Here is a 27,145-nt window from a genome sequence, read left to right as displayed (position 1 = left end):
GTTGTTCAGCCCCTGTCAGTTCTAAAAATCACATCCATCACTTCTAAATGATGTATGAATAACTGATTTGAAGGCATGTTTGTAAATATTTGTGTGATCTGATGCTATGCAGTCATCATGATGTCTGATGAGTACTTAGTGGAGTGCAAAATAGATGATGATGATGACTATGAAGAGGAAGTGATGAGGATCCACCCCACTCCAACTCCACCACCACAGTTCTGCTCCAGCTCCCAAGTGTCTGTAAGCCATGGTGAAACCAGAGACCCATATGGCGTTAACCACCACTTAAGGGTGAGAGCATTAAATATCCAAAAAGAAAACAAAAGGAATCTATGCAAAGTTTTGACTAAATATATATTCTAAGGTGCTCTGAATTAAACCAACTTATCTTTTTTCATTATGTAGATGTTATTTTTTTTTTCTTTAATCAATTGATTTGGGTTTATTTTATTTAAGTAGCGACATATTAATGTAGTACATAACAAACATTGTTTTAGGCTTGTGTATATTAGGGTTTTAATGCAACAGCATTTATATCGTTTTAGTGCCCCGACTATTCCTATCTGTATCTATAATAATGCTGCCTTCAAGTCCTGCTCAGTTCAACCGTATACTATATGTCAGACATTTTGTAGCATTTAAAAACAAGCATTTTACTTACTTAAAATAAGTGAAAAAGTGAAGGTAACCTGCAAAATTACCACTTGTCACATTCATATTGGTAGCTTTTTACTTACTATCTCATTTCCACCTCAGAAAGTTGAGCTGATTGAGAGATAATTGCTTTCATCTCATTTATATATCATATAAATATTGTTATTTTTTATGTTAACATTTCTGACAGGATTTGAAGGTATTATGTTTTAGACCTATTTTTAAATATTATTTATTAAGTAGTTTTGTAATTTGTTGTGTTTCCGAAAAAACAAAACAAAAAAACCACCGTCACCCTAAACCGGCATTTACTAAAACTTTACTAAAAAGATAAATAAATGCTATAAATGCATTGTTCATGTTTACATTTATAAATGTAATCTTTTTTTAAAACTCACAATCTAATTATCTGGATGCTTGTTAATTCAGACAAGCTTTGTATTTATTAAAACCTTTAGCTGGCCTAACTGTCCTTCAGAAGGATAATTAACAAACTTTATCACCAAACAAAACAAACAGTGCACTTTCGATTCATATTTACTTACATCCCTGGTGTGTACATATATATTAAGTAATAAAAATAAAAATGTTTTTTCTCTTTTGTATGTTATTTGCTTGCTCTTGTTGATGCTACAGGTGGAGTATAGTGACGTTTTGGCTGAGCCAGCCTCTCCCCAAAGTTATGAAAAGGTTTGGGTTTACAGTAGCATTGGTTTTGAGTCAGCACGAATCTGGAGTTACCGCTGCCTCACAACACTGTTCTCGATTCCCGTTTCCTGCCTCTCAGGCTGCCTTTTTGCACTGCTGGCCTGCTTACACATCTGGTAAGGTTAATTCTCAGAATTACAGTTCACTTGCTTGTCCTTTTGCATTTTTATACTTAACGAAAAGCAATGCATTATCATGTAATATCAATTTCAGAATGCTAACTGTAACATGAATTCATATAACATGACTTCTTACAGTTTTGTTGCATCTCACTTTCTTTTTCGAAGGTGTTTGATGCCCTGTGTTCAAGTGTGTCATACCTGTTTGCCCTGTGTGAGGTCCCTGTGGATGAGTGTGGTGAATATCTTTATCATGCCACTCTGCATGTCTGCGGCTCACTGCTGCAGAGGAATATATGTACTGTTCTCTAATGAATGAGGCATAGAGTGAAGAAATGTACTCAGTACATCAAACCAATCATTTTTTGTTTATTTCAGCACACATACCTCGACATTTGAAACATGTACAGTATTGCAAGGTTCAGTAAACTGTTAGCCTTAAATAAGGTTACATTGTAGTGTAAAGAAATAGAATATAAGAAATGTTTATATAGCTTTTTGGTCACTATGTGGCTTGATATACCAAATTTAAAAGTTTTAAGTTTAAATCCTTGAACTTGGCCTGGTGTTCTGGAGATTTATCTGTTTGGCCTTCAATGTCTGTGTGTGAATTCATTGTGTTTTCTCCTGTTGCTGTGTTTAAAAGACCTGTTTATGCTCATTTCCACATTATAAACTTATTTTCTGTCATCAGGGAAAATGTATTGGTGGTTAAATCATTTGTGATTAAATACTTGCTTTAAAGTATAGAACGCTGGTATCAAAGGTTTAACTGCATAGTCATAAAGTAATGTACGATGGATATGCAGTAGCTTTCACTCTGTTTTTAGTGTTTCTCTATATTAGAATTAATAAATCCAGATTAATTAATGAATATATCCCTTTTAGAACGTGGCTTTATTACTTCATCTTTTTTCTTTCTTTCTTCTTCTTCTTCTTATGTGTTTGTGAATCATGTATGTGGCAGTCTGAAGTTTTGTAATAGACATGAATAAACTATATTTATGGCACAGTACATAAGCTGTGTTTTATATTTATATCCTGCTGTTATGTTATTAATGTATCTGCTCCACAGTTTCAAGTTTCCTCTATACTACTATTTCAAATGAATTCTTTTTGAAAACACTGATAATGGTAACCTATCTCTATCCTTTTTTCTCTGAACTCTACATCTTTATGATTAAGAACACAGTGTAAACAGATTACACAAACACCTATGGAAAGCAACTTTTGCATTCTGCTATTTTCCAGTTGGTGTAGGACAGCAGTGCTAATAATGTTTGTTTTACTGAATTCATCACAGCGACTAGTATTTATTTAGCATTTACTACAGTGGTGGTGGTGATGTATTTTTGAGTCATCATTACACCATTACAATTAATAAGATGATTTCACTTCGGGGCAAATTTATCTTAACGCTTGAAAATTGAATTGAAAATACCAAGGTAACAGGTATAATTAATAACCCTGAATAAATATACATTTCCCCTGCCATATTAAACTGTAACTTCTCTGATGATGGCTTCAGCTTTATCAAAGTTGATCATATTTCTATATTGTTTCTTATACTGCAGAAGGATTTACCCAGTGCCCATTCAAATAGTAGCTGTCACAGTATTAGAAAAAAGAATACATTTGTAATCCATTAAACTGTGTTAATAATGCTTTTTTAAATATATATATTTTTTTGTTACCCCAAGGATAAAGGGGCAAAACATTTAATTTTTATTTTACTGCTGAGTATTACCAGTATTATAATAATGTCAGTCCTATATCTTTTAAATATTTTACTTTTTATGCACTTCTGTGACATACTCCTCAAATAAAATGTAATGAAATTTGTCATGGACCTGGGTCAACACCTAGATACTCCTAATACAGCCATTCCTTGGAACAAAAGGAAAAACCTCAAGTACAAAAACTGAAATCTGCTGCCCTCTAATGGTAAGGATTTGGCACAAACAATTGAGTTAAGTTGATTTAAATTAGTACAGTTTATCTCAAATGCTAAAACACAAAAGCCAATCCTCTAAACCAAATGACCAGTTGTCTAAACACATTTACTAAATCTAGCCATCATTTTCCAATATCATAAACACATTTCACATGAAGACACAATTCACAAAACACAATCCTCCGTTCTCATAAATCTTAACACATTTTTTTTGCTAAAACACAAGTTGCAAAAGAACTCTGCTCATATTCTCAAATAAAAGTTTATGTGATGCAAAATGCTTGCCACACCTGGCGTCATTCATTACACACAATGACTCAAAATTAAAGACACTTGTTGCTAATTCTGTGACCACATGTACAAAAGCAAGTTCAGAGTGCACAGTTTGCTGAAGATTCCAAACAAACACAATGGATGAAGGCAGAGTCAGGGGAAGAGGAATTCAAGTCAGAGGAGGGAGAAGAGCTGGCCATGGAAGATTAGGAGCAGGCCAACGAGGAAGAGGAGTTCAAATCAGAGGAGGAAGAGGAGCAGGCCAACGAGGAAGAGGAGTTCAAATCAGAGGAGGAAGAGGAGCAGGCCAACAAAGGAGAGGAGAAGGTCCAGGAGGGAGAGCAAGACAACCTCGCACCATCATTACGGACAAGATGCGAGCAACAGTCATTGACCATGTCATTGTCCATGGCATGACAATGGCTGAAGCAGGACTACGAGTCCGTCCAAACCTGAGTAGGTTCACCGTGGCCACCATTATCAGGGCATTCAGACAACACAACAGGTATTGTACTCTGTTGCTTTCTTTGTCACAATACAATTTTACAAGCCTGTGAAAGTAGTCTATTGGTTTCAAATCAGTTGTTACTGTATTGTAAAACTGACAACACATGTTTCTTTCTTTAGAGTTGAAAGAATGCCACATAGAGGTGGGAGGGTTGCCATATTTACAGCGGCACAAGAAACCCTCATTGTGGATAAGGTTCGTGAGAACAACCTCATCAGACTCCGGGAGATCAGAGACAAAGTCATTGCCGATAATGTCAAATTTGAGAGCATTGATGATGTCAGCTTGGCCACAATAGACCCAGTTCTCCGGCGCCAAAAGATGCGGATGAAACAGGCCTATAGGGTTCCCTTTGAGCGCAACTCTGCGCGACACAAAGACCTACGTTACGAGTATGTGCAAGTAAGTATACATCCATGTTCACAGTGCAGTTAGTGGACATAATGTGTTGCTCAGTGGCCTACATTACATCATTACACTACACTACATCACTACCTGATTGACTGTTGTTCTGAACACCTGTGCACTTTCACATTTTCACAGAGGATATTACAGTTGGACACGATGGCCAGACCTCATGAGTACCTCTTCCTGGATGAGGCTGGCTTCAACCTGCAGAAACGAAGGCAAAGAGGCCGTAACATCATTGGCCAAAGAGCCATCACTGAGGTTCCTGGCCAATGGGGGGGTAATATTACTCTTTGTGCGGCCATGGGTTTGAAGAAGCTTGTCCACCGGCATGCTGTCCTTGGGTCTTACAACACCCAACGTCTCCTCACCTTCCTAGAGGAGCTAAAAGACATCCTCCTGGACCGCCAACAACACCATCCTGGGCCCGCACATCAAATTTATGTGATCATTTGGGACAATGTACGCTTTCACAAAACAAACCAAATCAGAGAGTGGTTCACCACCAACAGTAACCACTTTTTAAACGTCTGTCTGCCACCCTACTCCCCTTTCCTGAACCCTATAGAGGAGTTCTTCTCATCATAGAGATGGAAGGTTTATGACAGACAACCATACACTAGAGAGGACCTCCTAAGGGCAATGGAGCTGGCCTGTGTTGACATCCCAGTGGAGGCCTTCCAAGGATGGATTCGCCATTCCAGGTCGTTTTTCCCACGGTGCCTGGCAAGAGACAATATAGCCTGCGATGTGGATGAGGTGATGTGGCCTGATGCAGCTAAGCGACATGATGCCGCACAGTGATTGTGGTGTGTGTGTGTGGTGTGAATAAAGTAAATAAAAAAACTTCACACCCTGATCATGTTTTCAAGAGTACTGTTGTGTGCAATAGATTCTGTTTTTTGCATTGAGTTGTGTTACAGTAGTGTACATGCAGAATTTACTATAGAATTATACTCTTCATATGAAACTCTCAAATCTAAATGCCTAATCCTCTGCAGAAATCTAAGAACATCCATTACTGTAAAGTTTCAAAAATATGCATTGGCAGTTATGAAACAAAGAACCTTCTCACAAATTGAGCATTGTGTTTTCAATTGTTTTGCTGTAGTGTGTAATGATGTGTATAGTGTTTACATTTTTGAAAGCTTCGAGCTGCTCTGTTGGTGTGAAAGTTTGAGTTTTGAAGTGAGAAGGTGTGGTTGTGTTTATGTAGCTTTAGAAAAGGGTGTTGTGTTTAGACATTGGGGAACATGGAGGAAACGTTTATGAAATTTTGTTTGTAAAAAAGTGTTTTAGCATTTGAGAAAAACTGTAATTAATTAATTTATTTTGATTATATTATATTCAACTTTGTCATTGCACAGAGTACAAGTACAGGGCTACTGAAATGCAGTTAGAATCTAACCAGAAGTGCAAACAGCAATGTATATAAGACATCTAATATATATATATATATATATATATATATATATATATATATATATATATATATATATATATATATATACATACAGTGGAACCTCGGTTACGAACGCCCGCATACGTATAATTCAGGTTACGAATCGCAGTTCATCAAAATTTTTGCCCTGGTTACGAACAATATATCGGGATACGAACGTCGCTCACCAAAAAATCGCAGGCAAGTTAGTTGTTTTTGCTCTATCCATGCAGCTCGTCACATCAGTTAGCGTCCTGTGTCCCTAGCGAGAGCATCGTGTTACTTATCCGCTTGAACTTTTCCCGGCGGCAGCGTAACAACTCGTTAGTTGATGCTCGTGGAATGATGAGATGGACAACATTAGCCGATGCATAACCACTTTACTTGTTTTTATGAAGATAGATTAGCAGGGTTACAGTCTTTTCCGAAGTACAATACCCATAATGAATTTCACTCTGGACTTCAATACCAACTGATAGTAGCCTTAAAGAAACAGCTCTCATTTTCCCTCTAATGCAACAATTGTCTCAGCGTCGTGTTAATAACACTGTCTTTAATATTCTATAATATAATATATAATAATATATAAATAATATAATATAATAAGATTCTCCTTCCAAACAATAACTCTCCCTCCTTCTCCCTTCTACGAACGTCGTCTCCTGCAGCGAGTCTTCTCAAAGGGAAAGTACCCGGTAAAGATGTTTTCCTCTTTTGTATGTTTTTATGTGGTATGATTTTAATATAACATGTTAAAAGTAAATAATATTAGTGAATATTGCCTTTATTTTTATTTAAGTAATATTTTTGGTTGTCCAGAACGAATTACCAAAGTTTCTGTTCATTATTATGGGGAAATTTGTCTCGGGATACGAACTTTTCAGGTTACGAATAAAGTACCGGAACGAATTAAATTCGTAACCCGAGGTTCCACTGTATATATATATATATATATATATATATATATATATATATATATATATATATATATACTTATTGTGTACTATATTTCTCTACTTAAATGAATTCTTGATGATCAAATTTTATTGCAATGTGCAAGTTTGATTGCCTAATCAATGATTCTTTAATTTTTTTACTATATACATTATATTGGCACATTTTATTTTGCCCTTCTGCCAACAAGATTTGCATTTGTGTGTTGAAGATTCCATTCCACATTTATTCCCCATTTGCTGGTATAATAACCTGAACTCTTCTTGGAGGATATTTGACTCAATTTTGGAGTGTGGGTGCAGTCAGTGTTCCAATTCATCCCAGAAATGTTCAGTTGGGTTGAAGTCAGAGCTCTATAGCAGACCACACAACCCATGTAACGCATATTTAGATAGAGCTTGCTTTGTGTGCAGGAACATTTTGGGACATTTTTGTTTCCTATATCCAAATACAGTTGTGTGCCTCCAACTTTGTGGCAACAGTTGTTCCGATAGGTGTCCCAATACTTTTGTCTATACAGTGTATACATTTTTATATCTAACATTTCAGTATTAACATTATTTTAATTTTTGTTGCTTTCATAATTATGTGCTATAACTATATTGTATACATTATAAGCCTGCTGCATGTGTTACACCATAAGTCTGCTAAAGAAAAATGATTATTGCAGATCAGTTGTTATATCAGCTATATTATATCAGTTTTATATCATGTGTATGTTCCATTAACGTCACCATTTCCTGTAATGGGGATGTTTTTTATACAATGAAAGGATATAATTATTTATTTACTTATTGAATAGGCCTGTCTGTGTTAGTTATTTATATAACTGATGAATGGGCCTGCCTACATCCACACCTTCTAAATGAGCCTAATAATACAGAAGAGCAGTCAGTCGACTAGTTGTTCAGACAGCCCCTGTCAGTTCTAAAAATCACATCCATCACTTCTAAAAAATGTATGAATAACTGATTTGAAGGCATGTTTGTAAATATTTGTGTGATCTGATGCTATATAGTCATCATGATGTCTGATGAGTACTTAGATGATGATGACTATGAAGAGAAAGTGATGAGGATCCACCCCACTCCAACTCCACCACCACAGTTCTGCTCCAGCTCCCAAGTGTCTGTAAAAGGAATCTATGCAGTTTTGACTAAAGATATATTCAGTCAAATATTTAGCCTTGTACTAGAAATTAGAGGATGTAAGAGTGATATTAAAGCTTTTAGCCTAAAGTTGACTACTGATTGTACTACATATGTCTTTGTGCACTATTTCTTAGCCCATTTGTCATTTCTTTGGTGTGCATGATTGTGTCTGTCCCAATAATGGTACTTTTACATGGGTCTTATTTAATTATAACATCATTTAAAATTCATGTTTTACCTCTTCTATCTTCATAATGCTGATATATATTGCCTAGCCAGTAGAACGTCCAAAAACAGCACATAGAAAACATCCTCCTTAGTCTTTTGCATTCTCCTTGGGGACTTCAGTCTTATTTCTGACAAGCTCTGAAACCGCTCGCCTCGGCTCATTCTTGTACACTTTTAAACAGAACCTTTAATGACTGCACTCTAACACACAATAGACAACCTGTTCTTCAGCTGACCTTCCTCAGCTGTAGAAATCAATGTTTCCCTGCTACACTTTTTAGATGATTCATTTGTGTCCTTCACTTTCCCTCTCCCAGTTTATCACAACTACTCACCCCCTCCAACACACACACATTCTTATCACCGCCACACTCTTTCCTCTGCCTCTGTAGCTTTCAGCATCAAAGCAACCCTACCACACCCTGAAGAAGCATCTGATCCACATAAGCTACATTTTTACTCTTCACTTTACTTTTGCCTTGCAAAAAATAACACTAATAACACATTCACTGATTGTTCTAGCTGTTCCCTTCACAATAGTTCATGTACATATGTATTCAGACCCTTTACTCAATATTTAGTTGACGCACCTAAGTACAGCCTCAAGTCTTTTTTGGTATGATGCAACAAGATTTGGAAGCCTGGATTGGGGGATTTTCATCTGTCTTAATGACAAATCCTCTCATGCTGGGACAAGTTGGATGGGGACTGTTGGTGGACAGCCATTTTCAGGTCTTTCCAATTCAATTCAATTCATTTTTATTTGTATAGCGCTTTTAACAATAAACATTGTCTCAAAGCAGCTCTACACAGAAATTGTGGTGATTAAAAAATGAATATGTTCTTTATAAGTAAGTTTGTCCTTGATGAGCAAGCCGGTGGCGACTGTGGCAAGAAAAAACTCCCCGAGATGGCATAAGAAAGAAACCTTGAGAGGAACCAGACTCAAGAGGGAACCCATCCTCATCTGGGTTGCACCGACTGTCCATTTATAACAGATATACGATGTTGCGGGGTACAGTGAAGATGATCAGAAGCAAAAAGAAGTCCTGAGTGAATGTAGCTGTTAGCTACAGTCTAATCCATACACTAAAGTGCCCGTTCTTACTCTGGAATTTCATGGAACCACCCAAGGCATTGATGAGAAACCGTCCCAAGCTGCACAGAGTGGCCTCCAATCGAAAAGAACACTATCCAGAGGCAGGCCTGGACGAAGTGGGAAGATCCACGAAGGGGGGAATGGGCAGGAACAGTGGTCACTGGAACCTCAGGAGCGTGTTTAACTCGACCGAGAGAGAGAGAGAGAGAGAGAGAGAGAGAGAGAGAGAGAGAGAGAGAGAGAGAGAGAGAGAGAGAAGAGGGGTAACAGGAGGAGAAGGATATGGATTATTATGTGTCTTTGTTGTATGAAAGTTAATATCACTGTGCAGTTTGGACTCCGGCAAGACTCGCTATGGTAGCATAGATAAAAGGGAGAACCAGAAGGTAAAACAGACATGAGGGATCTCTGGGATAAGAGACGACCCACCACACCACCGTCAACAAACCTGAATGAACGTGTGAAAGTGAGGGGACGACAGCATACAAATATCCCAGTTCACCAAACACTCTATATCCATGTTCCCTCCAGATCTGCGCCTTTACCTAAAAAAAAAAATCTACTTATAAAAGACTTGACTAAATAAATACGTTTTCAACCTCGACTTGAACACCAAGACTGTGTCTGAGTCCCGAACACTGATTGGAAGGCTGTTCCATAACTGTGGGGCTTTAGAAGAGAAAGATCTGCCCCCTGCTGTAGTCTTCATTATTTGAGGTACCAACAAATAGCCTGCACCTTTTGATCTAAGTAGGCATGGAGGATCATACTGGTACAGAAGTTTACTCAGATACTGCGGTGCGAGACCGTTAAGTGCTTTATACGTCAGTAGTAGTATTTTATAATCAATGCGAGATTTGATTGGGAGCCAGTGTAGACTGATTAAAACAGGGGTGATGTGGTCATATTTTCTAGATCTAGTGAGGACTCTTGCTGCTGCATTCTGAACTAACTGATGCGTATTTATGCACTTACTCGAACACACAGACAGTAAAGCGTTACAGTAGTCTAATCTAGATGTAATAAAAGCATGAACTAGTTTTTCTGCATCCTGTAACGACATCATATTTCTAAGGTGAAAGAAGGAGATCCTGGTAATATTAATCAGGTGAGCCTCGAAGAAAAGACAAGGGTCAATAATCACACCAAGATCTTTGACAGCTGTACACGCAGAAACACCATCCAGAGATGCTACGTAATGGTTTGGAATGGTTGCTTCTAGCTGCATGTGGTCCTAGTAAAAGTACTTCTGTCTTATCTGAGTTGAGCAGAAGAAAGTTATCAAGCATCCACTGTCTAATGTCCTTCACACACTCCTCAACATTGTTAAGCGGATCGCACTCATCTGGCTTTGCTGAAATATACAGCTGCATATCATCAGCATAGCAATGGAAGCAAATACCATGTTTATGTATAATTTCCCCCAGAGGCAGCATATATAAAGAGAAAAGCAGTGGGCCTAAGACAGATCCTTGTGGAACACCAAACTTTTCCTCAGAAAATGTGGAGAATTTACCATTTACATCAACAAACTGATAGCGATCAGTCAAATAAGACCTGAGCCAAGAGAGAGCTGTTTCCTTTATTCCAGCAACGTTGTCAAGTCTAGCAAGTAGTATAGTGTGATCAATGGTGTCAAAAGCTGCACTAAGGTCGAGCAAAACATGTAAAGAGACAAAACCCTGATCAGAGGCCAATAGCAGGTCATTTACCACCTTAAATTGTGCCGTCTCTGTGCTATGATGAGGCCTAGATCCTGACTGATACATTTCAAAAATGTTATTCATAAGTAGATGTGAGCATAACTGCTGTAAAATTTTGGATATAAAGGGGAGATTTCATATTGGCCTGTAGTTGGACAGCTGACATGGATCAAGGTTGGGTTTCCTAATTAGGGGGTTGATAACTGTTTGAAGGATTTAGGTACATAACCAGTGCTAATGGAAGAGTTTATTATTTTTTAAAACAGGTTCAATTACCTCTGGAATTATCTGTTTGAGGAAACTTGTAGGCAAGGGATCGAGAATGTAGGTTGATGATTTTGATGAGAAAATAAATGAAATTAAGTCATTCTCATGAATAGGAGTAAAGCTTTGTAATTGATTGTTATAATTACACTGCTGTCTACAGGGTTACTTTTTTATTAATTTGGATTTATATGAATCGTCTGGATTTCTTGCCTGATGTTTTCAACTTTATTATTAAAAAAGTTCATGAAATCATTACTACCTAATGATGGTGTGCATGTTAGTGCAGTGCTTTTATTTCCTGTTAATTTTGCTACCGTGCTGAATATAAATCTAGGATTATGCTTGTTATTTTCTATGAGGGTGGAGAAATATGCTGATCTAGCAGCACTAAGAGATTTTCTATAATTTAGAAGGCTCTCATTCCATGCTATTTGAAATACTGTTAATTTTGTTTGACGCCATTTACGTTCTAATTTCTGAGTGGCCTGTTTTAAGGTGCGCATTTGAGCGTTATACCACTGTGCTACTTTTTTCCCCCTGATCATTTTGGTCTTAAGGGGAGCTACATCATCCAGACTATAACATAACGTTGATTCTATGTATTCAGTGGCCCAGTCGAGCTCTGCGGGGTCAGATAGAGATCTATTTAATATCGTAACTTCCGGAATATTATTAATAAAACGCGCTGCTGCAGCTGACGTGAATGTACACTTAACACTGTAATGTGGTGAGGTACAAATGCAATGATTGAGGCAGATTCTAAAAGAGATGAGATAATGGTCTGAAATAGCTTCAGACTGTGGAAATATGACTACATTTTTTATTTTTTATCCGAATGTTAACAACAAATCAAGAGTGTGTCCACCACTATGAGTTGGTCCTATAACATTTTGATTAATTCCAACTGAATCTAGAATGGACACAACTGCTGCTCTTAATGAGTCTTCCTGATTATCAAAATGAATATTAAAGTCACCAACAATTAATGACTTGTCTAAAGAAGTAGCTAAATTTGTGATGAAATCTGCAAATTCTAGTAGAAAATCAGAGTAGGGCCATGGGGGTCTATAAATAATAATTAATGGAATTGACTGACTGGACCTGCTTTTGGACACCGAATATTTTATGTTGGTGTAAAGAACTTCAAATGTTTTACATTTGTGTTTAGTCATTTGTGTGACTCTTAGATTATTATTATAAATAGCTGCAACTCTGCCTCCTCTGCCATTTAGATGGGGTTGGTGAATGTAACTATACTCAGGATGTAACTATACCCAGATGTTCAATCATAGAGTTGTCCCTAAGCCGTCAAAGTCATTGTCATGTTGGACATGAACCTTTGGCACAGTCTGATGTGCTGAGCATTGTGAAATGTTTTATTAAAGATATCGCTGTACTTTTCTCTATTCTGCTTTCCCTCAACCCTGACCAGTCTCCCAGTCCCTGCTGTTGAAAAACACCCCCCACAGCATGATACTGTCAACACCATCTTAAATGTTGGGATGGTGCCTGGTTTCCTCCAGACATATAGTTTAGAATTGAGGCCAAACAGTTCAACCTTGGTTTCATCAGACCAAAGAGGAGTGCTGAGGAGAGGCACTTTGCCATAAAGCCCAGATCGGTGGATTGCTGCAGTGATGGTTGTCCTTATGGAACTTTGTCCCATCTCCACACAGTATCTCTGGAGCTCATTCAGAGTGATCATTGGGTCCATGGTCTTCATCCTGATTGCTCACTATGACCCAGATGCTAGCTCATTAATATGTCTAGGAAAGCAACACTTCTTCTATTGAAGATTTACAGTACGGAGGCCACTGTGTTCTTACGATTCATCAGTGCAGCAGAATTTTTTGTCGCATTCCCCAGATCTGTTTCTTTCAACAGTCCTGTCCTCCGGGCAGTTCGTTTGACGCCAATCAAGGTGTAGAAACACCTCAGCAACGACCTTAACAAATTTTCACGTGGTTGCAAAATGTCTGAATACTTATGTACATGTGGTATTTCAGTTTTTTCTTTTTAATACATTTACAGTCTATTGTCACACGCAATAAGGTGCATACTATATTACTACTATACATATTGTATGATTTCATTGTTAATTTAATTACAAATATAATGAAAATGTAACTCACCATAATGCAGGATGGGTGTGAGCTTAATTAACGCATGGGGAAAAAAACTGCGACTGAAACAAGTGCGGGGAATTGTTTTTTTATGCTATTTTGCCTGCAGGCTGAAAAAGTCATTAAAATATAACATTTCAAAAATGAAGTATGTATTTTTGCTGTGCGGCTTGGTGGTCGGGGACTGCTGTGTTACAGGAGTGAACGTGTGTGCATAGAAAATTCAGGCCAAGTACCCGTGCGCATGCGCAGTGCGTGTCGGGCAGGGGACGCAGGACGGGTAGTGACAGTGTTGTGCGGCGGTGCAGCCCTGCTGTGATGAAGTGCGGAAGAAACCAGGGGAATTCCTACGAGCTCTTCACCTACACGAGCCGCTTGTATTGAGTAGCCCTAGCATGCGAGCGTGTCAGGGGCGATTATTTTAAATATGATACAAGAAGATGTTGGTCATTGTTAGCCACTAAGGCGTGTTAGCGTTGCGGGGTTCGTCAACGCTTTTCTGCCGCCTCAACAAGTCTTCCGCACTCCGAGCAACGCTAAGTTAGCTATCTGTTTTGCTAACTGGCTAACTCGGCTCAAGCTTTTAAGGTACGCGGTAACACTACTGGGTAACGCCTCGCTGTCTTTTTGTGTGGTATTTCTTTTTATTTTGTTCCATTCCACATTGTCCTTTGTTTTCTTTTCGCTGTTACTTGGGTTGTTAATGTGTTTTTAACGGTGTAGTTGATGTTTTTTGTCTTGCTAATCAGGAGGCTAGTCAACTAGCTGAATAATATAGCTAGCCGGCGAGAGAAATGTCACCCAGTGACTCGTGAGGATTGTTTATTTATTATTTACGTTTGTGTGAATATCAGATAATGTAATTCAGGTAACTGTCTATTTTAGCCACGGTAAAGTTTGGTTGATGGTGGGTAGATCTGATGAAACCAAGCCCGAAATGGATGTTTGTACGTTTGATTTCTCTCATCGGTGACATTTACACAAACCTTATATCCCGTACGTTTTGGGGTTTAACAGGTGAGCAAATGTAGGTTAAGGTCTAAATATGTAACATGTGAAGACTCGAATCGTGAATTATAGCTGGTTTTTTTTTATCAGTTTCCTGATACCCTAGATACACACACACACAAACACACACACACTTAGACTTTTGTTTGCGTTGCAGCAGCAGAAATTTACACAAACAGAAAATCAGAATGTAACTAAATAATTGTAACTTATATAAATAAATAAATACAATATTGCAGATGCTGCAACATAAAAATGTGCAAATTGTTGGTGTGTGTATGTATGTCTGTGTAAAGTGACAATGAATAATGAAATATGTATATAAGTTGTGTTTATTATCGGTTACATAGAGTTAAATCATTGTACACTGCATTGGCATAAGGTAGGAATGATTCCCTGAACTGTTCTTTGCGACAGCGATGCTGAATCAGTCTGTTGGAGAATGAACTCTGCTGCCTCTGTATGGGTGGGATGGATTTTCCAGGATTGACAAGAGTTTGTTCAGTGACCTGTTGCCCCCTCACTGTCTCCAATCTGTCCAATTTGTTTTCAATTATGTTTTCAGCCTTGCAAATGATTTTATTGATCTTGCGTGCGCGCACACACATGTACATCTAGTGTGTTTTGTAGATATTCTTCATCGGGTATGGGCAAGCCAAAGATAATTCTTTTGCATTATCCTCTCCCAATTTTTTCGCATCTAATAAAATACCTACTAGAATATGTTCACATGCTTTTTAGTAACAAGCCTGGGTCGATTACGAAGTTGCACTTGTGCATTGTATCAGCATTCAGCTGCAATCACTTGTGTGTAGAAAATGTGTTTATTCGTTAATTTCTTTGCAGGGTTGCACATTTGTTAGCTGTTTCCAAAATCATGAGATAGGCCCTCAGAGAGACAACCTTTTTTTTGTGTGTTATGGCCACATAATTTTTCCTTACTTCAATTAAAAGCCAGGTCGTTCTGTAACAGAAAATTTACATAAGCCGGAGTGACTTCAAGTATAATTGTAGAGATTTTATTTGGATATTAAATGTATTTATTATTCTTCTCCTAATGCTTAATTTGGCTATTTAAATAGCATTATTACTATCATAATGACATTTTCCCATATTCATTGCTATTGAAATTAAAACATTTACCTTATGTTGAATGTACCATACTGTTGGTTGGCAGCTGAATCTAACAAATAATTTGGTTTTGTTAATAACTACGAGAAATTTTAGTTTGAAAGTCAACCTTTAATATCAAGCACAGATATGATATGAGTAAAATATATTTTAAAATTTTAATTTTAAAACGTTTTTGGCATCGTTCAGAGTGCCGTTTCAAATGTGGCGACGGGCCGTAGTTTGGGGTCGCCTGCTCCACGTGATTGTGCATTTACCAACAAGTGGCATAGGCATGACTCCGAGCTTTGGCTCCAAGCTTGTTAAGTGTTGTGTGCGTGATGTGTGTGTTGTCATGCTTCTTTTTTAAAATCCATCTCTTCTTTGCGACAGCCTGACAATTCAGCTATGATAATGATTTAAGTATGTTCTTTTTTTTCTTTGTAGTAATAAATTTAATTATTAAAGGCTTTCTGGGGAAAATATAAACGTTAAAATTTGTTAGTCATTTTGCTAAAGTGTGTTCAATATTCTATATATGGAGGCATTTTGGACACCATGTACGGCTTAATCTAATAGCATCTAGCAAGTATTTTGACATACCAAGAGGCTGTTTAGCTTGCCAGTATAAGTTGAAAAACTTGCTTTAAATTTGTAGCATCTTACATAGTCAATTTGCTAAGCCACTGTTGAGTCTGTTTAGATTTTGGAAATCAAATAAGCACTTTGTGACAAAATCTTAGACTTTCTGTTTTGAAAGGAAGCGGAATCAAATGATGCCTTGCATATCATGTCTTGTGCACTTTAATGGATCTGAAATTAGTAAGCAGTATTTCAAAAACACACACAGGCTTTTACTAACCATGAGGTTTTGAAGGTAAGGTAAATTGTTCATTGGTACCATACAGAAACAGGTGTTTTGTGTGATGTAGGTCCTAGGTCATGGTCCAGCCCCAGCCTTACGGGGACAGCGCCTTCCAGTGGGACATGGCAGGAGAGGAGGCAGTAGGGGCTGCCAGCCAAGGCTCACTAACCACCAGTTCTCAAGGATCACTAAGGGTGCCACCTGAATTAGCTGGACATGAAGTGGTCAACCGACTTCTTTCGGATAACCACCAGTTACGAGGTATAGAAAGACATTTTATCTAAAATTGCTAATACAGTGTCAGTTGTATTCAGATACACTTTATAGATAGATACATAGAGAGATACAATTTTGTCATTGCATAGTACAGGTACACAGCAACAAAATGCATATATATACACACAGTGGTGTGAAATTTTTTGCCCCTTCATGATTTATTTTTTTTTTTGTATGTTTGACACAATGTTCACAAATCGTCAAACTGATTTAAATATTAGTAAAAGATAACACAAGTAAACACAACATGCAGTTTTTAAATGAAGTTTTTTTTTATCCAAATCTACATTGCCGTGTGTGAAAGTGTTAAAATTGTGGTTTATCACACCTGAGTTCAATTTCTCTAGCCACACCCAGGTCTGATTACTGCCACACCTGTTCACAATCAAAAGTATTTCTTAAATAGGACCTGCCTGACAAAGTGAAGTAGACCAAAAGATCCTCTAAAGCTAGAAAGCATGTCTAGATCCAAAGAAATTCTGAAACAAATGAGAAAGAAAGTAATTGATATCTATCAGTCTGGAAAAGGCTATAAAGCCATTTCTGAAGCTTTGGGATTCCAGCGAACCACAGTGAGAGCCATTATTCACAAATCAAAAACATGGAACAGGGGTCACAAAAGACCCCACAACAACTTTCAAAGAACTGAAGGTCTTGCTTGCCTCAGTTAAGGTCAGTGTTTATGACTCCACCACAAGATAAAGACTGGGCAAAAATGGTCTGCATGGTAGATTTCCAAGACAAAAGCTGCTGCTGAGCAAAAAGAACATAAAGGCTCATCTCAGTTTTGCCAGAAAACATCTTGATGATCCTGAAGACTTTGGGGAAAATACTCTGTGGATTGACGAGACTTTTTGGAAGGTGTGTGTCCCATTACGTCTGGCGTAAAAGTAACACCGTGTTTCAGAAAAAGAACATCATGCCAACAGTAAAATATAGTGGTGGTAGTGTGATGGTCTGGAGCTGTTTTTCTGCTTCAGTACCTGGAAGACTTGCTGTGATAAATGGAACCATGAATTCTGCTGTTTACCAAAAAATCCTGAAGATGAATGTCCGGCCATCTGTTCGTGACCTCAAGCTGAAGCGAACTTGGGTTCTGCAGCAGGAGAATGATCCAAAACACACAACAAGTCCACCTCTGAATGGCTGAAGAAAAACAAAATGAAGACTTTGGAGTGGCCTAGTCAAGGACCTGACCTGAATCCTATTGAGATACTTGGGCATGACCTTAAAATAGCGGTTCATGCTCGAAAACCCTCCAATGTGGCTGAATTACAACAATTCTGCAGAAATTAGTGGACCAAAATTCCTCACAGCGCTGTAACAGACTCATTGCAAGTTATCACAAACAGTTTGTTTTGCAGTTAATGCTGCTAAGGGTGGCCCAACCAGTTATTAGGTTTGGGGGCAAACACTTTTTCCACACAGGTTCATTGTAGTTTTGGATTTTGTTTTCCCTTAATAATAGAAACCTTCTAAATAATAAAACCTTAATAATAAAAACCATCTAAAACTGCATGTTGTGTTCACTTATTATTACACACATACATACATACATATGTATGTATGTTTGTAAATATATGTGCAGTAAATGAATATAAAGGCTATAGCAGTGAAAGGTGTGCAGACACAGTTGAAAAGTACCAGCTATGTGACTTTCTTTTAGAGGCCCTAAAGAGGAGCAATGATGCTCTGAAAAACAGATGTGAGGAGATGGAGGGATGGCAGCGACGATCTAGGGAGGAGAGAGAATTTCTCAGTGGCAAGTTTCGTGAGGCACGTTCTTTGGTCGAACGACTGGCTCAGGAAAATAAGAACTTGCTGGGCAAGCTCAACACCAGTGATAGTCATGTAGAACCTCGAAGCACTGCTGTCGGAACAGAGACGGCATGTCAAAATCGCAACCAAGAGAGTTCTTCTACAGATACTAATGGACTGACAGAGAACCCGAATGTAAGTCTACACAGATGATGTTTTTTAAACATTAATTACATGATTTAATCCAAATTGTCCACAACTTGAATCCTGTTTGTGTGTTTTTACCTTTTATTACCAGGGCTTAGTCATGACTGAGCAAAAGGTTGATGCAGAACAAGACACTGAAAGACAGGCAATGCCTCGAAGTTTGGTAAAGAACACATGCTTTTCGCTACACACCACACACAGTGGAAGCACAATGGTAACTTAGTGGTTAAAACCTTGGACTTCTGATGGGAAGGTTGTGAGTTCAAATTACAGCATCACTGAACTGCAACTGCTGGGGGTTTCTGAGCAAGGACCCTCACCCTTATCATCTCAGTTGTATAATTGAGATAACTGTAAGTGACTCTGGATAAGGGCATCTGCCAAATGCCATAAATGTAATTGTGTGTAGGGATCTAGTGAAAATAGTTATTTTTAAAGTGCTATCTTACCATTTTTGGTGAAATGTTGCCATGTGGGCTGGTGTTCAGGGCCTGTCAGGTAAACCTGTCAGCACCCTCTCAACCTTTTAAAGCGGGGTGATGCCTGAAAAATGTCTTCCCTTTTGGCCGTAGGTTTAAATTGCTATGTGTTGCTCTTTTCTTCTAAAATAATGAAAGGTGATATTCTTTACTGCTTCAAGTTTTAAATGGTTTTCAAAACTTTTATTAGCTGAGCGTACATTTCCCACAGCAGTATTAATCATATATCAAGCAATGTTTACAATCACGTGAGAAGCGTAGCAGTTACTGGTTACTTGATTATTACAATTAATTGGAGTCACTCTGATTTCTATAATAATAAACAAACGTATAGTAATAAATTTTAACTGGAATCACATGTTAATAAATGATTTTGCACTGCAAATACTTTTACTAAGTAAAACATGGATTTTACTCTTGGTTGTAGTTGGAGGAGAAGGACAAAGGACACTTGTTCTTGGTTTCAGTTCACATTCTTGCTTATGAGTATGAAATATGTGTTGCCGGTTTGCTAACATGCACCTCTTTGTTCTGTAGCCTAACGAAGGATCTAATGAAATATTAAGGATACTGAAGGGTCACAAAGAGAAGCTTGAGGAAGGAATGAGAGAGCTTAGGAGGAAAAATGAGGAACTGGAGAAGGAGAAAATGGAGCGTGAAAAAGAGAATGAACGCCTTCTGAATACTGTGGACCAGCTACGCCTAAAACTAACACAGCAGGTGCTTTCATTGATTAAATACTTCTGCTAAGCCAAATGACCGGACCTATTTATGTGCTTATGTTTTAGTTTTATTGCCACAAGTGTATTATGAGAAATAAATATATGGGAGCAAGTGATATGGCAAAAATATGGTGTGTCTTCTTAATGCCAAGAAAGGACCTCAGCCACGATCATAAGTCAAGCACTTGTTGCTGCTAATTTATCTGGGAAAGATTTCCAGATCGCCTCAAATTCCTTATACCAACTGTTACGCATATTGATGGAGGGGTGATGATTTATGCTTGTTTTGCAACCACAGGGCCTGGGAAACTTGCTGTCATTGAAATATCGTATAATATACCAATCTCTACCCAACTAAACACTTTCAGGATGTAACTGAAATGCCCAATACCACTTAGCCATATGCCGGTTTCTAGCTTCACCAATGCTCTTGTGGCTGAATGAGCACAAATCATTGCAGCCATGCTAGAATCTAGTGCAAGAAGAGTGGAGGGAATTGAAGCAAATGGGGACCAAATTTAGAATCAAATATTCAGCAAGCACATATGGGTGTGATAGTCAGGGGTCCACATTCTTTTTTTGACCATTAGATGTATGTGCATGATTTCATGCATTGTGTTGCAGTAATATAATTGGCTGATTGGTTAATTGCATGAAGTGTACAGTTATTTCTGGTAAAGAGTTTGGTGTGTGTGAGTGTGTACATATAATTGTTCTTGGTGTATAGAAATCACCATCATTAAGTTTGAAAATTTGCTTGAATCACTTTTTTGTTTTGTTGTTTTTTTATAGACTGATGCTGTAACAGAGGAGACTTTACAGAAAACAAATGCTTATACTGTCTCTCCGGAAAGGTACAGGCTTAGCACCATTTTCTGCACTTTTTATGTATTTATTTATGTTTCATTGTGCCAATAAAGACACTGCATGTGTGGGTTCTGTAAGAGTTTTGACACCATCCAGACTTGTCTTGATTACTGTAAATGAAACTTTCTCTTAGTGACTATTTCTTAGAACTAATGAAGTTCGTCATAACCTTCTACTCCATGTGTCTGCTTAGCTTTCACTTGGCTAAACTAACAGAGCAGCTTCAGGCTACTCAAGGCAGGTGAGGAGAGCTGTGCTTCACTGTGTGCATGTACAGTACCTCCTTCCCTTTGTTGAGTTGCCACTGGTCCATTTAGAGCATGTCCTCTCTTTTAAAAAAAGGAACATAATTAAATGTGGTTCTCATTAGTAACAAGTGTTTATTTGGATGTATATGCTATGTATTTGTATTTTGGAATAGGTATAGAGAGCTTCAGGAAAAACTGAATCTACTAGAACAGAACACAATCCAAAGAGATCGAACTGAGGCTCTACTCAAACAGAAGGAGAAGGAATGTGTTCAGGTATGTTCAAAGAAACTGCTTTTTGTCTTTTGAATTTCACTTGGACATTTACAGTTAACGGCAGTAAACTCTATTTTGTTTGTATTGCAGCTGACCAAGGACAGTGAGACTCTGAGGGTTCAGATCACTTCTCTACTTAGTGAACTGAATGAGCACCAAAGATCCCTGGATACAAGTAAAGAAGAAAAAAAACGTTTAGAAGAAAGGTGAGTGAACATATGCACACATGCATGTCTGAGGGTTGTGTGTACCACGGATAACACACAAAAGCAATTGTTTAAACACACATGCCTGATCATGCTGATGTGTCTCCCCCCCCCCTTTAGTCTGCTAAATAAGACAGAGGCTCTCCAGACTCTGGAGCGGGACATGGAGGAGCAAAAGAAGCAGCATTGTGTGACCGTGGACAAGTTCCTTTTACAGACTCAGAACTTGGAGATAGCATTGAAAAAAGAACGGGCTGTCATTGTGGAGGAGAGGTAAGACCTCAGCTTCTACTGGTACATGGACAAGAAGGAGGGTGGTGTTACAGTGATTTATTAGAGCACTGAACTCATTTTGCAGATTGTTTGTTTATTTATATATTTATATATATATATATATATATATATATATATATATATATATATATATATATATATATATATATATATACACACACACACACACACACACACACACACACACACACACACACACACACACACCCCGTAATTTTCCGACTATTAAACGCACCCAAATATAAGCCGCACCCACTGAATTTTACAAAGATTTTTATTTTGAACATAAATAAGCCGCACTTGTCTATAAGCCGCAGTCTACACTGAAACTATTTAACGAAAGACAGTGTCTGTTACAAGGCTTGTATCTAAACAGTGGCCTACCAAGAAAATCATTGTTCACTGTCTTCCTCCTTCCTTTCACAACAACTTCTCTTGGAAGTTTATCCTTTGGCATTGTCGTGCGTTTAAAAATCACCATTGGTGAATCTTTTCTCCCGATGCCGTGCAGCTCAGAACACAGGTGAAGTGCGTTTTTTCATGCCCGGTTGTTTTCAGCGTGACGAATGATTCACATTTCCAGTAGACAGTGCGAGTGAGCGGCAGGTCAAACCTCAGAGGAACATCATCCATATTTATAATGTGGTGCGGCCCGATTCAGTGAGAGCGCACCCGATTTAATATAAAGAGTTTCATTGATTCACCTTAAACCCGTTCGGCAATTTCATTGGTCTAATGTTATTGGGCTCAGTTTTTTGGCAGCATGAAGCTTGTAAAACCGGGAAAAACCCTGGAAAATCCATGAATTAGCCGCTTCGTTGTTTAAGCCGCGGGGTTCAAAGCGTGGGGAAAAAAGTAGCGGCTCCTGAAAATGCGGCATACACACACACACACACACAGCTGGATCTGCTTTCGGAATCTAAAATAAATGTAATATTGACAGCAAAATAAATATAAATGAATTTGTTCTTGCTTTTGTTTATAGTCACTTTAATGAAAATTGAATGTTTTACTTTTATTGCTGTTTTTTGGTCACTTCTAGGAGGAAGCTAGCTCAACTCCAGCGTGCTTACACCTGTCTCTTTCAGGATTATGACACCAAACTGAAAACTGATCAAAGGGTAGGTAAAAATGTTGATCATTTTGAAACTAATTGTGTTTCTAAAGTGATTACATGTTAGAAAACTGAGTAGCTCAGATGGTCTGATTGCCAAGAAGAAGAAAAATGTTTTTTCTTTTGTTTTTCTCTTTGTATGTGTTCCTGTGTCAGAGTGGAGAGACAGAGACGCTTCTTCTCAGACTAGAAGATGCTGAAAAAGCATTAGCCTTGAAGCAAAGCCACATCGACAAACTCAAAGAAGAATTGGAGCAGCTGAGGTCATTACAGGAGACCGTTGAAGTGCTCACAGCACAGGTCAGCAAACAAAAGCCTCTCAGACAAATACACATGCATCCCTCATTAGTAAATGTTTTCTTACTCTTACCTTGATTTGTGCAGAAGAAATGTTTGTCTTGATTGTAAATGTTTTAAAGCTTTGAAAGCAGTTTCATGTGTTCTTTAATAATTTTTTCAATTCTTTAAGTTTACAACATACTTAAACAACAGCAGTGGTTGAGTCGGAGTAATAAAGTGGAAACTTTTAGCATGGCTGTATTTTTCTGCTCCTATTTTATTAGACAAAGCTGCACATCTGAACATCTCCTGTATGTGACAAAAATAATAAAACCAAATTAAACGCCAAAAATACCGTGTGTGTAAAAGGCCACACTGATAAGAAACATAAAGGAAGCAGGCATGCTTAACACGATTTGTGTAACATTGGCTTTATTCCTGCAGACCTGATCCACACTGGCACTATTCCTAAACAAGATTTATGCAAAAAAATCTGGGATTTTTTTTGGTTCAGGCTTGCATTTCTTTCGTTGGCAGTTTAGCTAATCAACAAACAATTACAAATAGCTTTTTTTTTTCCTTTATAGCTCTCCCTTGTATTTGGAATATATTGGAGGAGCTTTGTGTAGAAATTCTACATTGAGTGTGACAGTTGTCTGTACAGCATTCTCATTTAATGTGATGTTTTTGACCCCTAAATGCTCCTATTTCTTTATACACATGCTCTTTCTTAGGCGGAGATTTATAAGTCAGACTTCCATGCAGAGAGACGAGCACGAGAGGAGCTCAACCAAAAGAAGGAGGAGCTGCAGGAAAAATTGAATCAGACACTGACTGAACTCAATCTCCACAAGCAGGAGAAGATGCAGCAAAGGCACATGGATAGCTACAGACCTCTTGCACACCTGCCAGCACCTGGTATGCACTTTTAATATCTGCCATCACTTTCTAATCCTATGTTCACTATACCAAGTAAAAAGTCATGTCTCATTCAGAGTTTTTCCTCTTGGAAAACAGAATGCAATGATTTGCACATCTCATACACCCAAATTTATTTCAAAGTAGAACATAGAAAACATATCAGATGCACCATATTATGGAAGGACAAATAAGTCATAATTAAAAATGTATTTTATTCATTTTGAAATCGATAGCAGCAACGTGACTGAAACACAGGCACTAATGCCCCCATCAGAGATACAGGCTTTTGAACTGATAAGCTGGATGGTCCCTCTCTTCTTTAGTCTGGAGGACATGGCATCCATGGTTTCCAAGTCAAGAGTCAAGTCAAGAGGCTTTTATTGTCATTTTTGCTATACACAGTGGTACACAGTACACAGTAAAAATGAAACAACGTTCCTCCGGAACCCTGGTGCTGCACTAAACAACAAAACAACAACAGCATAGAGCTACAACACAAACATAAAGTGCATCGAGTGCAACCTGGTGCAAACAGTGCAAACAAAAAAACAGTGCAGACAGACAAAACAAGACAACACAAGACGAGACAAAAGACAAAAAAACAAGTATAGCGCCGACTAGTAAACCTGCTGTGTACTTGATTATACAGTACTGTGTAAGGAGAAATGTAAAAACTATACCCAGCAGTGAATACAAACAGAACAGAACAATGTAGTGCAAAAAAACAGCAGCAAGGAGGTGCAAAGACAGCATGTAAACAATTCTACTGTAATTTCCAAAAAGAATTTAGATTTATTTGTTCACAGATTTTTCCATATTCTCTGAATTATTTTTATATGTACTGTAGATGATGAAATTCAAAGCCTTCGCAATTTTATGTTGAATTATTCTAAATGATTCCACAAATTATAGATTTTTGCAGATGAACCTCTGCCCATCTGTTCAAGGATATCTTTAAGATACCTTTTTATACCCAATCATGTTACTGACCTGTAATCTCATTAGTTATTCCAGCTGTTGCTTTTTAGTAACACTTTTACTAAAACCTGATTTTCCAGGCCCAACATTTTTGCAACATGATGCAGTCATTAAATTCAAAACTACCTTTTTTTTTTATTAATGGTACATTTCCGTAATTTAAACACTGGATATGTTTTCTATGTTCTATTGTGAATAACAATATGGGTTTAATATTTGCAAAGCATTGCATTCTATTTTTATTTACATCTGTACTCTTTGTGTCTTACTGGTCTATTTTTGTCTTCTTCTGTGGTAGCAATAATGCCAGGCGCAGGGATACCACCGCCGAATCGCAATGCCCCTGAGATGCAGCTCGAATACCAATGTCCTAAGTGTCAGTACAATGCTCCAGATATGGACACCCTGCAAATTCACGTCATGGATTGTATCCAGTGAGAAGAGGAGAGCCACAAATAGAGCATGATGTACGGATTGAATCTCATCGCAGCAACTTTAGCATAAACAATCGAAGCACAAATAAATCGTGAACAAATGTTTTTTTTTTGTAAAAGATCAGCCCTGATGATTGCCTTTGCAACTGCCCAAGAAAAAAAAAAAAAGATTCCTAGCAGTTGCAATTGACATTTTATTTTGGGGCTCTAGAACTGTCTACAGTGTACTATTTGACATAGTATATTAGTTATCTGTTAGAAAAGACGTATTGCCGCTCTGTAACAGTGTAGGGTTACGTACTGCACGTTTTATTTTTTGTTTGTTTTTTTTGGATGTACAGCACAAGTCTGTCAGTGTCTGCAGTCCTTTTATAAATGTGCTATTTGTCTCTCTGAATGTATGAATTCATATGTGTTAATATTGTCTATCTTGCTTGAATGTATTAAATACTTTGTACAGATTATTATGGAGAGATTTAAGGATTAAAACAGAAATTTAAATTGGTTTCTGCAGGAATATTACTTTAATGCAGCTGGTGCAGGTTCTTGACCTAATAATTGCACACAAGCCTCCGTTGAAGTCATAATTACAAGTCGGAGCTTTGGAAATTTAATTTGATAATAGAGATTCAATTTTCTTGTTGACATTTTCCCTGTCATAATGTTACAGGATTATCATCATGGTATTATAAATATGACTTTCTTAATGATTACTGATTGGAACACTGCTGTCCACCTCTTAACTTTGGTTGTAATTATGTCCATATTTACAAATATCTAGTTAACTATAAGCAGTTACAATGCAAATATTGAATTACTGTTATAAGGACTTGTCAAGGGGAAATACAAACATTTAAAGTGTGTCTCTCTATTTGTTTGTCTGTGTGCCTTTCTCTGTCTCCCACTTTGTCTTTAATTCACAAGTGTCTTCAATTTACAATCTCAATTGGCATGACTGTTACTCTTGTAAAAGAAAAATTGCCAGAGCATTGAAACATCATTTTTATAAATAAAAGAAGGTGATAATACTGCATAAATAAATGAAACCACACAATCAGAGAGTGCAAATTTATATCAGGTTTGTGTCTCACTCATTGCCCATCAGGATGTTTCAGCCTGACTGTAATGAGGTTTTTAGAAGTTTCAGCAAATGATAGAAAAAAACGTGCTTTATTAATTTTACATGCAAAAAGCACGTTCATCCATGTTACAGCACCTGTGGAACACAGAGGATTTAGGGCCTTGCTTAAGGGCCCCAAGAGTGGCATCTTCACGATATGGGGGCATGAAATCCTGACCTTCTGATCACTAACCCAGAGCCTTAAGCACTGAGCTACCACCTCCCAGTAAATTGCATAAATGATTCAAATATACTTTTCATAGATCACTACTTTTACGTTTGATATTTAAGATTGAGTAAAAGTACTACTTTTAAAATGTTATTTGAGTAAAATAATTATGTAGTTTATCCACCACTGCAAATGCCAAACGCGATCATGTCTAGTCAGAG

General features: G+C 37.7%; 3 protein-coding genes across 5 annotated transcripts; all 3 read left to right on the top strand.

The window, feature by feature from the left end:
• Positions 1-1,960, top strand: zgc:158296 (uncharacterized protein LOC791212 homolog). Its single transcript, XM_046870040.1, has 3 exons — positions 1-294; positions 1,294-1,481; positions 1,653-1,960. The coding sequence occupies exons 1-3, from the start codon at positions 118-120 to the stop codon at positions 1,801-1,803; spliced, it is 516 nt and encodes a 171-aa protein (XP_046725996.1). The 5' UTR covers positions 1-117; the 3' UTR covers positions 1,804-1,960.
• A 1,984-nt stretch (positions 1,961-3,944) lies between these two features.
• Positions 3,945-5,492, top strand: LOC124399190. 2 transcript variants are annotated; one of them, XM_046869957.1, is made up of 4 exons: positions 3,945-4,216; positions 4,339-4,621; positions 4,763-5,019; positions 5,054-5,492. In XM_046869957.1, exons 1-4 carry the CDS (start codon positions 4,086-4,088, stop codon positions 5,073-5,075), a joined length of 693 nt encoding a protein of 230 aa, XP_046725913.1. In that variant the 5' UTR covers positions 3,945-4,085; the 3' UTR covers positions 5,076-5,492. The 2 variants fall into 2 exon arrangements, with proteins under 2 accessions (XP_046725913.1, XP_046725912.1); XM_046869956.1 differs by having other exon boundaries at positions 4,763-5,492.
• An 8,404-nt stretch (positions 5,493-13,896) lies between these two features.
• ikbkg (inhibitor of nuclear factor kappa B kinase regulatory subunit gamma) lies at positions 13,897-26,707 on the top strand. Of its 2 annotated transcripts, XM_046869985.1 has the most exons (14): positions 13,897-14,181; positions 16,644-16,837; positions 18,519-18,805; positions 18,909-18,980; positions 19,834-20,016; positions 20,811-20,872; positions 21,079-21,126; positions 21,307-21,409; positions 21,500-21,615; positions 21,736-21,888; positions 22,952-23,030; positions 23,180-23,323; positions 24,037-24,220; positions 25,500-26,707. In XM_046869985.1, the coding sequence occupies exons 2-14, from the start codon at positions 16,654-16,656 to the stop codon at positions 25,637-25,639; spliced, it is 1,755 nt and encodes a 584-aa protein (XP_046725941.1). In that variant the 5' UTR covers positions 13,897-14,181; positions 16,644-16,653; the 3' UTR covers positions 25,640-26,707. The 2 variants fall into 2 exon arrangements, with proteins under 2 accessions (XP_046725941.1, XP_046725942.1); XM_046869986.1 differs by lacking the exon at positions 21,079-21,126 and having other exon boundaries at positions 13,900-14,181.
• Positions 26,708-27,145: the final 438 nt, after the last annotated feature.

This window comes from Silurus meridionalis, chromosome 16 (genome assembly GCF_014805685.1).
Source record: "Silurus meridionalis isolate SWU-2019-XX chromosome 16, ASM1480568v1, whole genome shotgun sequence".
NCBI classification, from domain to species: domain Eukaryota; kingdom Metazoa; phylum Chordata; class Actinopteri; order Siluriformes; family Siluridae; genus Silurus; species Silurus meridionalis.
Note: the sequence above shows the minus strand (reverse complement) of the source record. Positions and strands in the feature narration are given on the sequence as shown.

Bases quoted from the DNA above. Each gene is read 5' to 3' on its own strand.
- zgc:158296 (XM_046870040.1), top strand. From the start codon at position 118: ATGATGTCTGATGAGTACTTAGTGGAGTGCAAAATAGATGATGATGAT. The intron at 295-1,293 runs GTGAGAGCATTA...TTGATGCTACAG, and splicing joins GCGTTAACCACCACTTAAGG to GTGGAGTATAGTGACGTTTT. The intron at 1,482-1,652 runs GTAAGGTTAATT...TCTTTTTCGAAG, and splicing joins CTGGCCTGCTTACACATCTG to GTGTTTGATGCCCTGTGTTC.
- ikbkg (XM_046869985.1), top strand. From the start codon at position 16,654: ATGGTCCAGCCCCAGCCTTACGGGGACAGCGCCTTCCAGTGGGACATG. The intron at 18,806-18,908 runs GTAAGTCTACAC...TTTTATTACCAG, and splicing joins GACTGACAGAGAACCCGAAT to GGCTTAGTCATGACTGAGCA. The intron at 23,031-23,179 runs GTAGGTAAAAAT...TTCCTGTGTCAG, and splicing joins AACTGAAAACTGATCAAAGG to AGTGGAGAGACAGAGACGCT.
- LOC124399190 (XM_046869956.1), top strand. From the start codon at position 4,086: ATGCGAGCAACAGTCATTGACCATGTCATTGTCCATGGCATGACAATG. The intron at 4,217-4,338 runs GTATTGTACTCT...TTCTTTCTTTAG, and splicing joins GCATTCAGACAACACAACAG to AGTTGAAAGAATGCCACATA. The intron at 4,622-4,762 runs GTAAGTATACAT...ACATTTTCACAG, and splicing joins TACGTTACGAGTATGTGCAA to AGGATATTACAGTTGGACAC.